Source organism: Sciurus vulgaris (genome assembly GCF_902686455.1).
Source record: "Sciurus vulgaris genome assembly, chromosome: 3".
NCBI lineage: Eukaryota > Metazoa > Chordata > Mammalia > Rodentia > Sciuridae > Sciurus > Sciurus vulgaris.
Genome location: NC_136463.1, coordinates 34,662,631 through 34,674,940, shown reverse-complemented (window position 1 = coordinate 34,674,940; position 12,310 = coordinate 34,662,631). Strand labels below are relative to the sequence as shown.

Genomic DNA, 12,310 nt, shown 5'->3' with positions numbered 1-12,310 from the left:
GTTTAATCTTTCATCTTCTTCCCAGACAAGACTACATTTATCAGTGGTAGGGTTGGGTAACAGTGAAAAGTAACCGTAAACAGGTGGTTTATTTTAAAAGGAAAAAAAAAAAAAAAAAGCCACACATGGTGTGTGCCTGTAATTTCAGCTACTCAGGAGACCGAGGCAGGATTATAAATTCAAAGCCAGACTGATATTTCGTGTGACATCAAAAACACAAAGAAAGCTTACTTTTTTATCTCTTCATTTCTGAGCTTATATTTACCTCTCTCCTATTTCAAATCTAAAAGAGTTGGCTCTACCTTAACACAGCTAGGCCGTTTACATTATGATATTTTTCAATCCTATGATTATTCACTATGAAATGATCAAAGATTCAGTAAAGAAAAATGAGGATATTAGAAGGGCTTACCTCAGAAACATCAAATATATATTTAGATAAAGAAAACAATACAATTACCAAAGGTGGCACTTATTTATCAAAGTCTGTTTTTTAAAAATAACATACATTGAATATGCTTGTTATTTCACAGGAAAACAGACACAAAACACTTATGACTAGTATTAATTCTTTTTACAAAACCAAATAAAAATAAAACTACCTTCAAAACTGTAGCCACTGGGTGTGGTGGTGTAATTGACCAGTAATCCCAGCAGCTGGGGAAGCTGAGGCAGGAGGATCAAAAGTTCAAGGTCAGGCCTCAGTAACTTAGTGAGGCCCGAGCAACTTAGTGAGACCCTGAGCAACTTAGTGAGACCCTGTCTCAAAATAAAAACTAAGGGACTGAGATTGTGGCTCAGGGGTAGAGTACTTGCCTACCATGGGTGAGGCAGTGGGTTCCATTGTTGGCACCACATACAAATAAATGTTCATCAACAACTAATAAAAATATTTTAAAAATAAAACAAAAAAATAAAAACAGGGCTGGAGAATGTGGCTCAGTGGTAGGTTCAATTCTCAGTACCAAAACAAAACAAAATAGAACAAAACCAAAAAAAAACAAAACAAAAAAAAACCCATGTGTACGTATTTTTTCCCTTTTAGTATGGCAAAATCTACCTTGGTATTTGTAGACATTAATATTTTGTACAGTCTTAACTTTATTAAAAAAATTCTCTTGACCAGTAATACTTACAGCTAATCTGTGATTATTCGCAAGGCTGATCATTTGCTGGGCTAGGCCATTTAGTAATCGAGTTCGAAGGGAGAGGTCATCAAGGTCATGACGAAAAGGAAAAGCAATGCCATCTACTATCACTAATCGAACCTAAACAAAGAGATAATGATATTAAAAATAATAAAAATGGCATCCAAAAAACATAATTCATATAGAAAAATACTTTAAAATCAAGGTTTTTTTTCCTAACTCCTCAAAGAAAGGCTGTCATTTAAAAAGTTATAAATTTATTTATCCAGTGATTTTTGAAGTAATTACCAAAAATCAAAAGGCACTGTTTTGACAATTTAACTCAAAAAAGAAAAAGAAATAACAATTTTCATATAACATGCCAGTGTACACAGTTTTTATGGAGGTATTTTACACTGATAAAGTACATTTAAATTCTTGGTAAAGGGCTGGAGGTACAAGCTTAGTAGTAGAACACTTGCCTAGCATTCATGAGGCCTGGGTTCAAAGCCCAGCATCACCCAAAAAAAAAAAAAAAATTGTTAAATTTCTCCATTAATTATACTGATTTTATGCACATATGTATGTATTTTGGTATTTGGGGGTCAAACCCAGGGCCTTGTGCACCCTAAGCACACATTCTACCACTAAGGACACCCCCAGCCCAATTAAGCATAATGATTTTACCTTCAGGGTTCCTGTTCTGTTATAAACAAAACAAAACAAAAAACACCCTCTTCAGCAGAGGCAGGCATGGGTGGCCCATACCTAAAGTCCTTTACAGGGGAAATACCACAGAATGATAGGCTAGAGAATATTGTTTCTTCTTCTACTCCATGATCAATGACATCAAGTCAACAGCCTGAAATCATCCATAATAGGAGTATTTTCTCCATGGAAATCAGCAAACAAATCAGCTACAGATCTGAGCTTATTTTATTATTAAAAATCTACTTAATAAAAAAAAATCTACTTAACAATGTGAGGTAGAAAATGTCAACATCAGAATTTTAAAATGTGTTGTACCTGTAGCCATTATGTTGTTAATTTCACCAAAAACCTAGGAAATATTCAGTCAGGTGTGGTGGCACATGCCTATAATCCCAGTGACCTGGGAGACTGAAGCAGGAGGATCACAAATTGGAAAACAGCCTTAGCAATTTAGCAAGGCCCTATGTAATTTTGCAAGACCCTGTCTCAAAATAAAAAATAAAAAAAGGCGGGTATGTGGTTCAGTAGTTAAACACTCCTCAGTTCAATCCCTGTTATCCATAGTCCCCCCAAAAAAATCTAGGAAATATTCTAGTATTCAAAAACAAACAAAACTAAAAAAGAAAGAAAGAAAACTAACCTGCCAGGCACAATGGCACACACCTATAATTCCAGCAACTCCAGAGGCTGAGGCAGGAGCACCAGCCTCAACAACTGAGACCCTGTCTCAAAAAAATAAAAAAATAGCTGGGTGTAGTGGCACACACCTGTAATCCCAGCAACTCGGGAGACTGAGGCAGGAGGATCTCGAGTTCAAAGGCAGCCTCAGCAATTTAGCAAGGCCCTAAACAACTCAGTGAGATCCTATCTCTAAATAAAACATAAAAATATAAAATAAAGTATTAAAAAAGGTTCAATCTCCTGTACCAAAAGAAATAAAAAAATCAGCCAGGTGCAGTGGCACATACCTGTAATCCCAAGGCTTGGGAGGCTGAGGCAGGAGGATTACAAGTCTGAGTCCAGCCTAAGCAATTGAGCAAGGCTCTAAGCAACTTAGTGAGATCCTGTACCAAATTAAGAAATAAAAGGGCTGGGGATGTGGCTCAGCGTCCCTGGGTTCAATCCTCAGTACCAAAATAAATAATTTTTAAAAATAAAAATAAAAAAAGGGCTGGTGATATAGCACCCCTGGGTTTAGTCTCTACTACCCAGAAGGGAGAAAAAAGTCAATTCAGCAAAACAAAACAAAGCACAACCACTTTTGTTATTTTTTTTTCATCATTCTGGTTAACTTAAGCAAAATTGTAACCAACATTCATTTTTATAACAGTATTTGTTCATTAATGACATAGGCAACTTCTTGTATCTATCACTCTACTATTAAAGAGACTATTAAACATAGTCAAGTGGTTATGGGTAACCTGGTTTTCCAAATCATGGCATAGGTTGGATATGAATACAAGTTTAGAAAAATTACAATCAACAAAAACCTCATACATTGGTAGTGGGAAAAGTGGTTCGTCCACTGTAAAACCACTCTGGTAGTTCCCCCAAAAGTTGGAAACAGGATGACCATATGATCCAGCAATTCCACTCCTAGACATACCCAACAAAACATGAAAAATGGTACTATAACAAATATTTCTAAATACATGCTCATAGAAGCACTGTTCACAATTGCCAAGATAAGAAATAATTCAAATATCAACAGGTGAAAGGATAAACAAATTGTACAATATACATATAATGGAATATTATTAAAAGGAATGAAATTCTGACACATGCTACAATGCAGATGAACTTTATGCTAAGTGGAAAAGCCAGACATAAAGGTCATATAATAAATGAATATCCAGAATAGGCAAATCTACAGAAACAACATGGACTGATAGTTGCAGGGACTTAGAACGAAGAATAAGGAACAACTAGGTAATGGGTTGGGCCTTTCCTTTTGAAGTGGTGAAAATGTTTTGGAACTAGAAATGGTGGTTGTTCAACATTGTAAATATACTAAATGCACTGAAATGTTCATTTTTTAAATTATTCTTTTTGTTTTTGCAGTGCTGGGATTGAATATAGGAACCTAAGCATGGTAGGTAAGTGCTCCAGCACCAAGTTACACCCCTGGCCCCAGATTATTCACTTTAAAATTATGAATTTTGTTCTGTGAATTTCACTTATTAAAAAAATCCAGTCAATGAAAGCTTGTAAGAGTTAATGGCAATATGGAATTTACAATAGTGTACATTTTATCATTAATAATAAACTGTGCTACATATCCTTTATGTCAGCAAAACTTATAATAATCTTGTGTGTGTACATGCATACATTCCCCCCCGCCTGCAAAAACCAGTTGTTAAATATTTACCAGCAGATCCATAGAGAAGTAAGAGGAATTGGTCAAAAAGCAGGCATAGTGGTACACAGCTACTGTGCAGGCTAAGGTAGGAGGATAAAAAATTCAAGTCTAGTTTAGGCAATTTAGTGACATCTTGTCTCAAAATAAAATTTAAAAAGGACTGGGAGTGTAGTTCAGTGGTAGAGCATTTGCCTAGCATGCACAAGACTCTGGGTTCAACCTCTAGGACCACAACAACAATGAAAATGAATGGACTGAATTGTTTCCCCCCAATATTCATAGGTTGAAACCCTATCCCCCAAAGTGACTGTATTTAGACAAAGAGCCTCAAAAGAAATAATTAAGATTAAATGAGGTTATAAAATACATACTGATCTGATATGGTTAGTTAGTTTAAAGAAGACACACCAGATGCTGGGTGCACTGGTGCATGCCTGTAATCCCAGTGACTGGTGAAGCTAAGGTAGGACAGGAATCTCAAGTTTGAGGCCAGTCTCAGAAATTTAGTGAGACCTGTCTCGAAATTAGAATAAAAAGGACTCAGTGGTAGAATACCCTGGGTTTGATCCCTAGTACCATACGCAGACACCAGAAAGCTTACTCCCTCTCTCCCACCTGAGGACACAGCAAAAAGTTGCATCCATAAGCCGAGAGCCCTCACAAGAAACTAAATCAGCCAGAACTTTGATCTGAGACTTCCAGTCTTCAGGACTGTGAGAAATTTCTGTTATTTAAATCATTAAGATTTATGATATTTTTATTGTGGCAGCCAGAGCTGACTAAAACAGATTTTAGAAACAGAGTGAGATACTACTACCACAAATACCTAAAACTGTAGAAGTGGCTTTGGAACTGAGTAATGGGTACAAACTGGAAGAGTTTTGAGATGCTTGCTAGAAATATGGACGTTTTATATATATGTGTGTGTGTTCATATAAAAAATAATATGGATGATACTGAGCTGGGCACAGTGGCATACACCTGTAATACCAGCAACTTGGGAGGTTGAAGCAGGAGAATCACAAGTTCAAGGCTGGCCTCAACAACTTACCAAGGCCTGTCTCAAAATAAAATAAAAAGGGCTGAAGATGTGGTTCACAGATAAAATGCCCAGGGTTCAATCCCCAGTATCTAAGGAAAACAAAGAGGGGGGGTGATTCTGGTGAGGTCTTAAACGGAAATGAGGAAATGTAATTGGAAATTGGAGGAAAGGTGATCCTTGTTATAAAGTGGCAAAGAACTTGGCTACTGTATTTTGTGGTCTGTGGAAGATAAGATGTGGGGGAGAAGAAAACTGGCTATTTAGCTGAGGAGATTTCTAAAAGTATTAAAGGAGTAGCTTGGTTCCTCCTTGATGCCTACAGTAGAATGCAACAAAGAGGTGAATAGAAAGAGGCACTGGTAAGCAGACTGGAACCAGTACCCAGCCAGGCATAGCAGTGATTTGGGAGGCTGAGGCAGGAGGACCAGGATGACCTTATTTAAGGTCATCTTCAGCAACTTAGCAAGACCCTGTCTCAAAATGGAATATTACTCAGCCATAAAGTAGTATAAAATTAGACTGGGGATATAGCTCAGTTGGTAGAGTGCTTGCCTCACATGCACAAGGCCCTGGGTTCAATTCCTAGCACCACAAAAAAAAAAAAAAAAATTCCAAGAAGAATAAAATTATGGCATTTGCTGGTAAATGGATGAAGGTGGAAAATATCATGCCAAGTGAAATAGGCCAAGCCCAAAAACCAAAGGCCGAATGTTTTCTCTGATAAGGGCATCATAATATATAAAGACGTGGGTGGTGGAGGGAAAAGAACGAAGGAACTTTGAATGGTGTAGAGGAAAAAGGGGTGGGAGGAGGTGGGGGACAAAAGATAGTAGAAGGAAACAGACTGTATTACCCTATGTATTTGTATGATTATGTGAATGGTGTGAATCTACATTGTGTACAACCACAGAAAAGTTGTATCCCATTTGTGTACAATGAATCGAAATGTAGTCTGTAAAAATAAAAAAGATTTTTAATAAAAATAAAATTAAAAAAAAAAAAAAAAAAAAAAAAAAAAAGGACTGGGTATAGTGTATTTCAGTGATAAAAGTGCCCCTGGGTTCAATCCTTAGTACTGAAAACAAAATTCCTACCTAGAATTTGGACTTATTTAGGATTCATTATTCTTCTCTTCCTTTCTTCTGGAATGCAAATATCTATCTGACGCCTGCCTTACCACTGTATTTTAGAGGCACATAACTTTTCTGGTTTCCCAGGTTCACAGCTGGAGAGGAATTCTGCCTCAGGGTGAACTCTCACTTGAGTCTACCAACATATTTGGATGAGACTTTACAATTGATGCTGGAACCAGATAAAACTTTTGGGGTAACTGTCATCTAACAGTTGTATTTTGCATGTGAGAAGAACATGAATTTCAGGAGGGCCAGGGACAGATGCTAAGGCCTGAATTGTGTCCTCCTAAAATTCATGTTAAACCCTTAATATCCAACATAACTGTATTTGGAGAATAGGCTTCTAAGTAAGTAAGGTTAAGTGCTAAATGGGGTCATAAAGATGAGGCCTTGATCCAACAGGATTAGTCCTTCTAAGTAGAGACGACATGCACTCTCACTCACTCTCACGCTGTCTCTGTCCCCTTCTCTCCCCCTCATAGCCTCTCTCTCTCCCCCTACCACATGAGGACACAGTGAAAACGTGACTATGGTAGCCAAGAAGAAAGCTTTTACAGGCAAGCAAATCATCCTGAACCTTTGTGTTGGATTTCTAGCCTCTACAACTGTAAGAAAATAAAAATTTGTTGTTAATCCATCCAGTTTATGGTGTTTTTGTTATGGTAGCTTAAACTGTATATCTGCAAATAACTATAAAGCACTGTTAGTATTGATTTGGGGGTTACAAATAAATCTTAGCAATGAAAGCAAATTTACATTTATACACTTTATGAGTATGGGGTACATACACACCTGTAAATATAGCAATTTAAGAGGCTGAGGCAGAAGAGTCACAAATTCAAGCCCAGCATAGACAACTCAGTGAGACCTTATTTCAAAATAAAAAATGCAACTCAGTGGTAGAATGTCCCTGGGTTCAATCTCTAGTACTGAGGGGGTAAAAAATCTGTGAATAAGTTACTTAATGCTGAAGTGAAAAATTTCCCCCAGGACCAGTAACAAGACAAGGATGCTTACTTTCATCAATTATTCAACATTACACTAGAAGTCTAACCAGAGCAATAAGGCAAAATAAAAAATAAACATAAGCATCCAAATTAGAAAGTAAGAAGTAAGGCTGGGGTGTAGCTCAGTGGTAGAACACTCGTCTAACATGTCTAAGGCCCTGGGTTCCATCCCAGCACTTCAAACAAAACAAAACAAGCATTGTGATAGTAGCAAAAGAAAAGATATGTAAATCATAAGAACCAAGAAATAAACTCACAACTTTACAGTCCATTGATATTTCAATTTTTAAATTATTTAAATTTCAAAATTAATACACACATAATTTTGAAATTAAAATCTGAATAGTGTGTATGTATATACAAAATAAATATAATGTAGGACAAGGAAGGAAGAGGTTTTCTTTTTTTGGCTTTGACTTTAATTTTATGCTACCATACTATGTCGTTATTTTTCATGCTTAATCAAAAACACCTCCAAAGATATTTTGTTAGTTACATTTGCTTGACCCATACCTTTGAGTGATCTGAAAGGAAATCTGGAAGAAGATAAACTTGAGCCAGTAGCTCTGTATAATCATGACAACGAAAATAGTAAATACGGGAAAGAATATTTTCAAGAGTGAAGTCCTTCAAAGTTCTTTGGTGTTCTGAAAAAAAAAACAAAAAAACAAACAAACAAACAAACAAAAAAAAAAAACCAGCATCTTACTAAGTTTTACTCATTTGGACATGTTGACCATTGTAAGAAAATAATACCTTTGTGTGTGGGAGGAGGAGTCTACTGGAGATTGAACCCGGGAACTTCTACCACCCAGTTACATCCTCAGTTCTGTCTGTTTTTTTATTTTATTTTGAGATGGATCCTGCTAAGTTGTGCAGGCTGACCTCAAACTTGCAATCCGCCTGCCTCAGCCTAACAAGATGTTGGTATTACAGGCATAAACCACCACATATGGCTGGAAAATTATTTTTCCTACTACTTTCCAAAGTTTTCTGGCTGGGGCCCTGTAAACGAGATTGACAGATAGTTTAACGATAGAAAAAAACAAACAAATTTCTTAAGTTGTGCATCACATATGGAACAAATGGGAGTCCAAAGATTAGTATCTCAAAAATTTGGTTAGAATTTTGGCTTATTTAATCAAAGGAACAATAAATTCTTAGAGAAGTAAAAAGACAAAGGAAAAGGACCTAGACTCTTTAGAGCCAGCAAATTGTGGGAAGGCAAATATAAGGGAAACTAATGGAAGATAAAGACTAGCTAATGAAGTTTGTTACTTAGATTCCTCTGGTGGCTGATTTCTCCAAGGCTGATAGTCAAAGATTATCTCTGGTAATTATTTTTTTGTCTTTCCTGGCAAAGCAGGAAGAGGAAACACCTTAGCACATTTGTGTTGTTTTTAGGAAAACATAGAGAAGGCAGACAGCTTTATGTTTTTTCTCAACTGCCTTCAGCTCAAAATAAACCTTTTGCCAAAATGGCATATTTTGGGGTGGTATGTTCTGCCAGTGTACAAATTTCTTTTAGTAGATGTTACTGGTGATTAATTAACAAAAATACTTAGTACCTACATGGAAATAAAAACATCCAGCTAATTATGCTCACTCAGTGGAAATATAAGCATCTTATGAAAAGCATCACTGTCTTATACTTCTAGAGAAAAGTATAAAGACTGCATATGCCTGTAATTCCAGCTACATGGGAGGCTAAAGCAGGAGTATAAAATCAAGGTCAGCCTGGGCAACTTAGGAAGACCCTCAAAATAAAAACTACAAAGCACTGGGTATATAGCTAAGTGATAGAGCGTCCCTGGCTTCAATTCCCAGCACTACAAACAAACAAAAATAGTAAATAAAATAAAGAGCTAGGGATGTAGTTCAGTGGTAGAGTATTTCCCCAGAATGTGTAAGGTCCTAGATTCAATACCTAATACCACACATACCAAAATAAATAAATTAGAAGAAGATAAAAATAAAGCAGGAGGATTGTAAGTTCAAAGCCAGCCTCAGCAAAAGTGAGGTGCTAAACAACTCGGTGAAACCCCGTCTCTAAATAAAATACAAAATAGAGCTGGGGATGTTGTCAAGTACCTCTGAGTTCAACCACTGGTACCAAAAAGAAAATAGTCAAACTGGCCACTTGCTTTTGTAAGTAATTAAAAAGACAAGAATGGGATCCTAATTAGAATAAGTTATACTCCATGTATGTATGTCAAAATACACTCTTCTGTCATGTATATCTAAAAAGAACAATTTTTTTAAAAAGTAACTGAAAGGACAAGAATTTGAATATAAATTATCATTTAAAAAATCCCTTTAAATCTAATAAATACCCCCCAAAAGTCTCCCAAACTCTTAAATGATTTAATTAGTGCAGTTATGAAGTAAATTATGTACTATTCAAAACCCCCAAAGGTCAATCAACTTAACATCTGAACATTTCTAGATGTGGATTTCAAAGCAGCATTTGGTTTTTGAAAAACCCAGTGTAGAACTCAATATATACTGAATGCATTTAATAACATTCACTTATATTAAGATGTCCACATTAGCTTGTATCTGGCAAGCTGGAATACGATGTTTTGAAGTCATATACTGAAATACTTACATGGGTTTGCCCCAGAGTTACTGCAGTGAGGTCCATAGAAGGGGAAGAAAAGGCCAGTTCTGTCTACAGTGTTCTACAGTGTTTGTAACACACGCACAAGCATTTGACATTAATACACTGTTAAACCATTAAGCTTCACACTCAGAATGGTCTGTCTCTTGCTGAGGTCTGAGATGGACACAAATGCAAACAACCTTTGTTATACAGAAACAAAGGATCATTTGTTAACTTACCCTCTCCATTGTGTGTTCCTGCTACAAGATGAAGATGCTGAATGCAGGCAGTAGCAAGGTCTACCACTCTGTCAACCATAAAGCTTCCCTCCGTATCAATAAAAACTGCTTCACCTGCCACTCCTCCAAAACATTCTGGTATCTGCACATCTACTGCCAACTGCATACTGTCAAGAAATAAGTCTAGTGACCAAATCATTATCATGATCATCTAATGCAGTGTTTTTCAAACTCCAGATAATGACATTAGGTTCCACTATTTATAAATGCAAATACACTCCCCAAGGCAACAAAGATGGCTGACTCTCCAAGGATCCAGATAAATGTGAATCAACTGATTCTTGGATTAGGGAAAGGCTATGCCTATAAAACCAAGACGAGGAACTTTTTAGTGCTTTCTAGGCTTCTGGAAATGGAGACCTTTCTTGTGCAAAAATCCACTTTCAAGCATTTCACTTGCCGATATATTCTTGGGAGTGAATTAATAATGTAGAAGACTGCCTGCTTACCCTTGTGACCACAACATGTTGCAAAAGAAGCATTTTTTATACCAAGATAATTTTATCAATTTATCAAGATATGGTACTGAAGTAACATAAATGATAAAGTGAGTTTTGTTCTAAGCGCACACACATACACAGAAAATTAAGAGGACACACAAGCCTTTTATGGTTTCTTGACTGTAAACACATAGTACAATACTCTGCCACTTGCATAAAATGTTATTAAGCCCACCCTTAGAAGGGGAACATCTTACTTTACCATAATTGTGTTTTTCCAACACCTGGTGCACCACAAATTTCTGTTGTTTTCATTAAGGGTACTCCACCCCCAAGAATATTATCCAGTGCGGAACAGAAGGTAATAATGAAGCCCTGGCTGTGCTCCTGCTCAAGAAGTTCCAGTGCTGTGCACTTCTTGCCTGACTCTGGTGCACCAGCATATCGTGGTTTATTTGTGAGACATTCTCCTCTTATAATTTGCAGAGTTTCTAAGGCTTCCTCTTTAGATATTCCAACTTCTGAAAGTAAAATAAGAAAAAATAGGTCACTGATTTTAGAGATTTAAATGTCTAACACAATTATAGGTTTTCTTCATTAATTTTTTTAGATAACTGAGTGATAGTACAGTCAGGTGCGGTGGCAAGCTCACCCAGCTACTCCCAGCTACTTGGGAGGCTGAGACAAGGGGAGCACCAAGTTCAAGGACAGCCTCGGCAACTCAGGGAGACTGTCTCAAAAGGGTTGAGGATGTGGTTCAGTGGTAGACACCTACCAGAGTTCAATTCCCAGCACCGAAAAATAATGTTTTCCTCACAAACAGTTCTCCCAACCATCCAGAAAACAACTGTTCTTTGTTTTGGTTCCGTGTGTGTGTGCCCGCGCGTCCCGCGCTTACTAGGCAAGCTCTGTAGTACTGAGCTACAACCCGGGCCCCTTCGGACAACTTTGAAGTGGACTCGAGGAACTGTTCCACGTTTTAAACGCGGCCGTGGGAGGCAGCACACTGGTAGAGACTGAACTGACACCTGAGAGCAGGAGAACGAAGGCTGAGGCGGCGGCGAAAGCCGCCCGCGTACCTCAGCCTGCCGTCAACAGTCCTTACCTTTGCTGAGTTCGGAGGGTTTCACCTCCAGGAGTTCCTCAGCGTTCTGGAAACCTGCAGACGCGAGCTTCACCCGTACTGCCGGAGACAGCGGGAAACTCATCAAATCCCGCTGCATTTCAAAGCCGCACGTCTACGTACGCAGTTACGCAGACCCGAAGTAGCTAAATCCGCATGGCCAAATCCCAACACGCCCGCGCCCGGGGCGTGACGTCAGTCGTAAAGCGGAAGGGGCGGGGTCTGCGGCCTGTTTGCACGAGGCTTTAGCTTTGCTACCGCGGGGATTATACGTTTTCACACCTCCTTAGATTCCTTCATATACTATTTAGGGTTTCTCCATTTAATGTACACGGTGATAATAAACAGATGTATGGCATCCAGCTTAGGATGGAGAGCCAGGCCCAGCAGCCCTTACACATCACAGTTTCTGCACTGGCCTGTTAGGTGGAAGCCTCAGTCATTAACAGAAATTAATTCCTTGAGTG

At 37.9% G+C, this 12,310-nt stretch overlaps 1 protein-coding gene across 8 annotated transcripts in view; it reads right to left on the bottom strand.

Annotated features, from left to right (window-relative positions):
- RAD51C (RAD51 paralog C) overlaps positions 1-12,122 on the bottom strand; it is a 34,219-nt gene extending 22,097 nt beyond the window's left edge. For 2 of the 8 annotated variants that reach the window (XM_079131456.1, XM_079131457.1), the window contains exons 1-5: positions 11,826-12,053; positions 10,983-11,241; positions 10,221-10,387; positions 7,893-8,026; positions 1,137-1,268 (exon numbers count right to left, since the gene is read on the bottom strand). In XM_079131456.1, the coding sequence (XP_078987582.1) occupies positions 1,137-1,268; positions 7,893-8,026; positions 10,221-10,387; positions 10,983-11,241; positions 11,826-11,943 (810 nt within the window). In that variant the 5' untranslated portion in view covers positions 11,944-12,053. Of the gene's footprint in view, positions 1-1,136; positions 1,269-7,892; positions 8,027-10,220; positions 10,388-10,982; positions 11,242-11,825 lie in introns of all 8 variants that reach the window. The other 6 variants (XR_013762472.1, XM_079131451.1, XM_079131452.1 and 3 more) reach the window with 6 other exon arrangements.
- Positions 12,123-12,310: the final 188 nt, after the last annotated feature.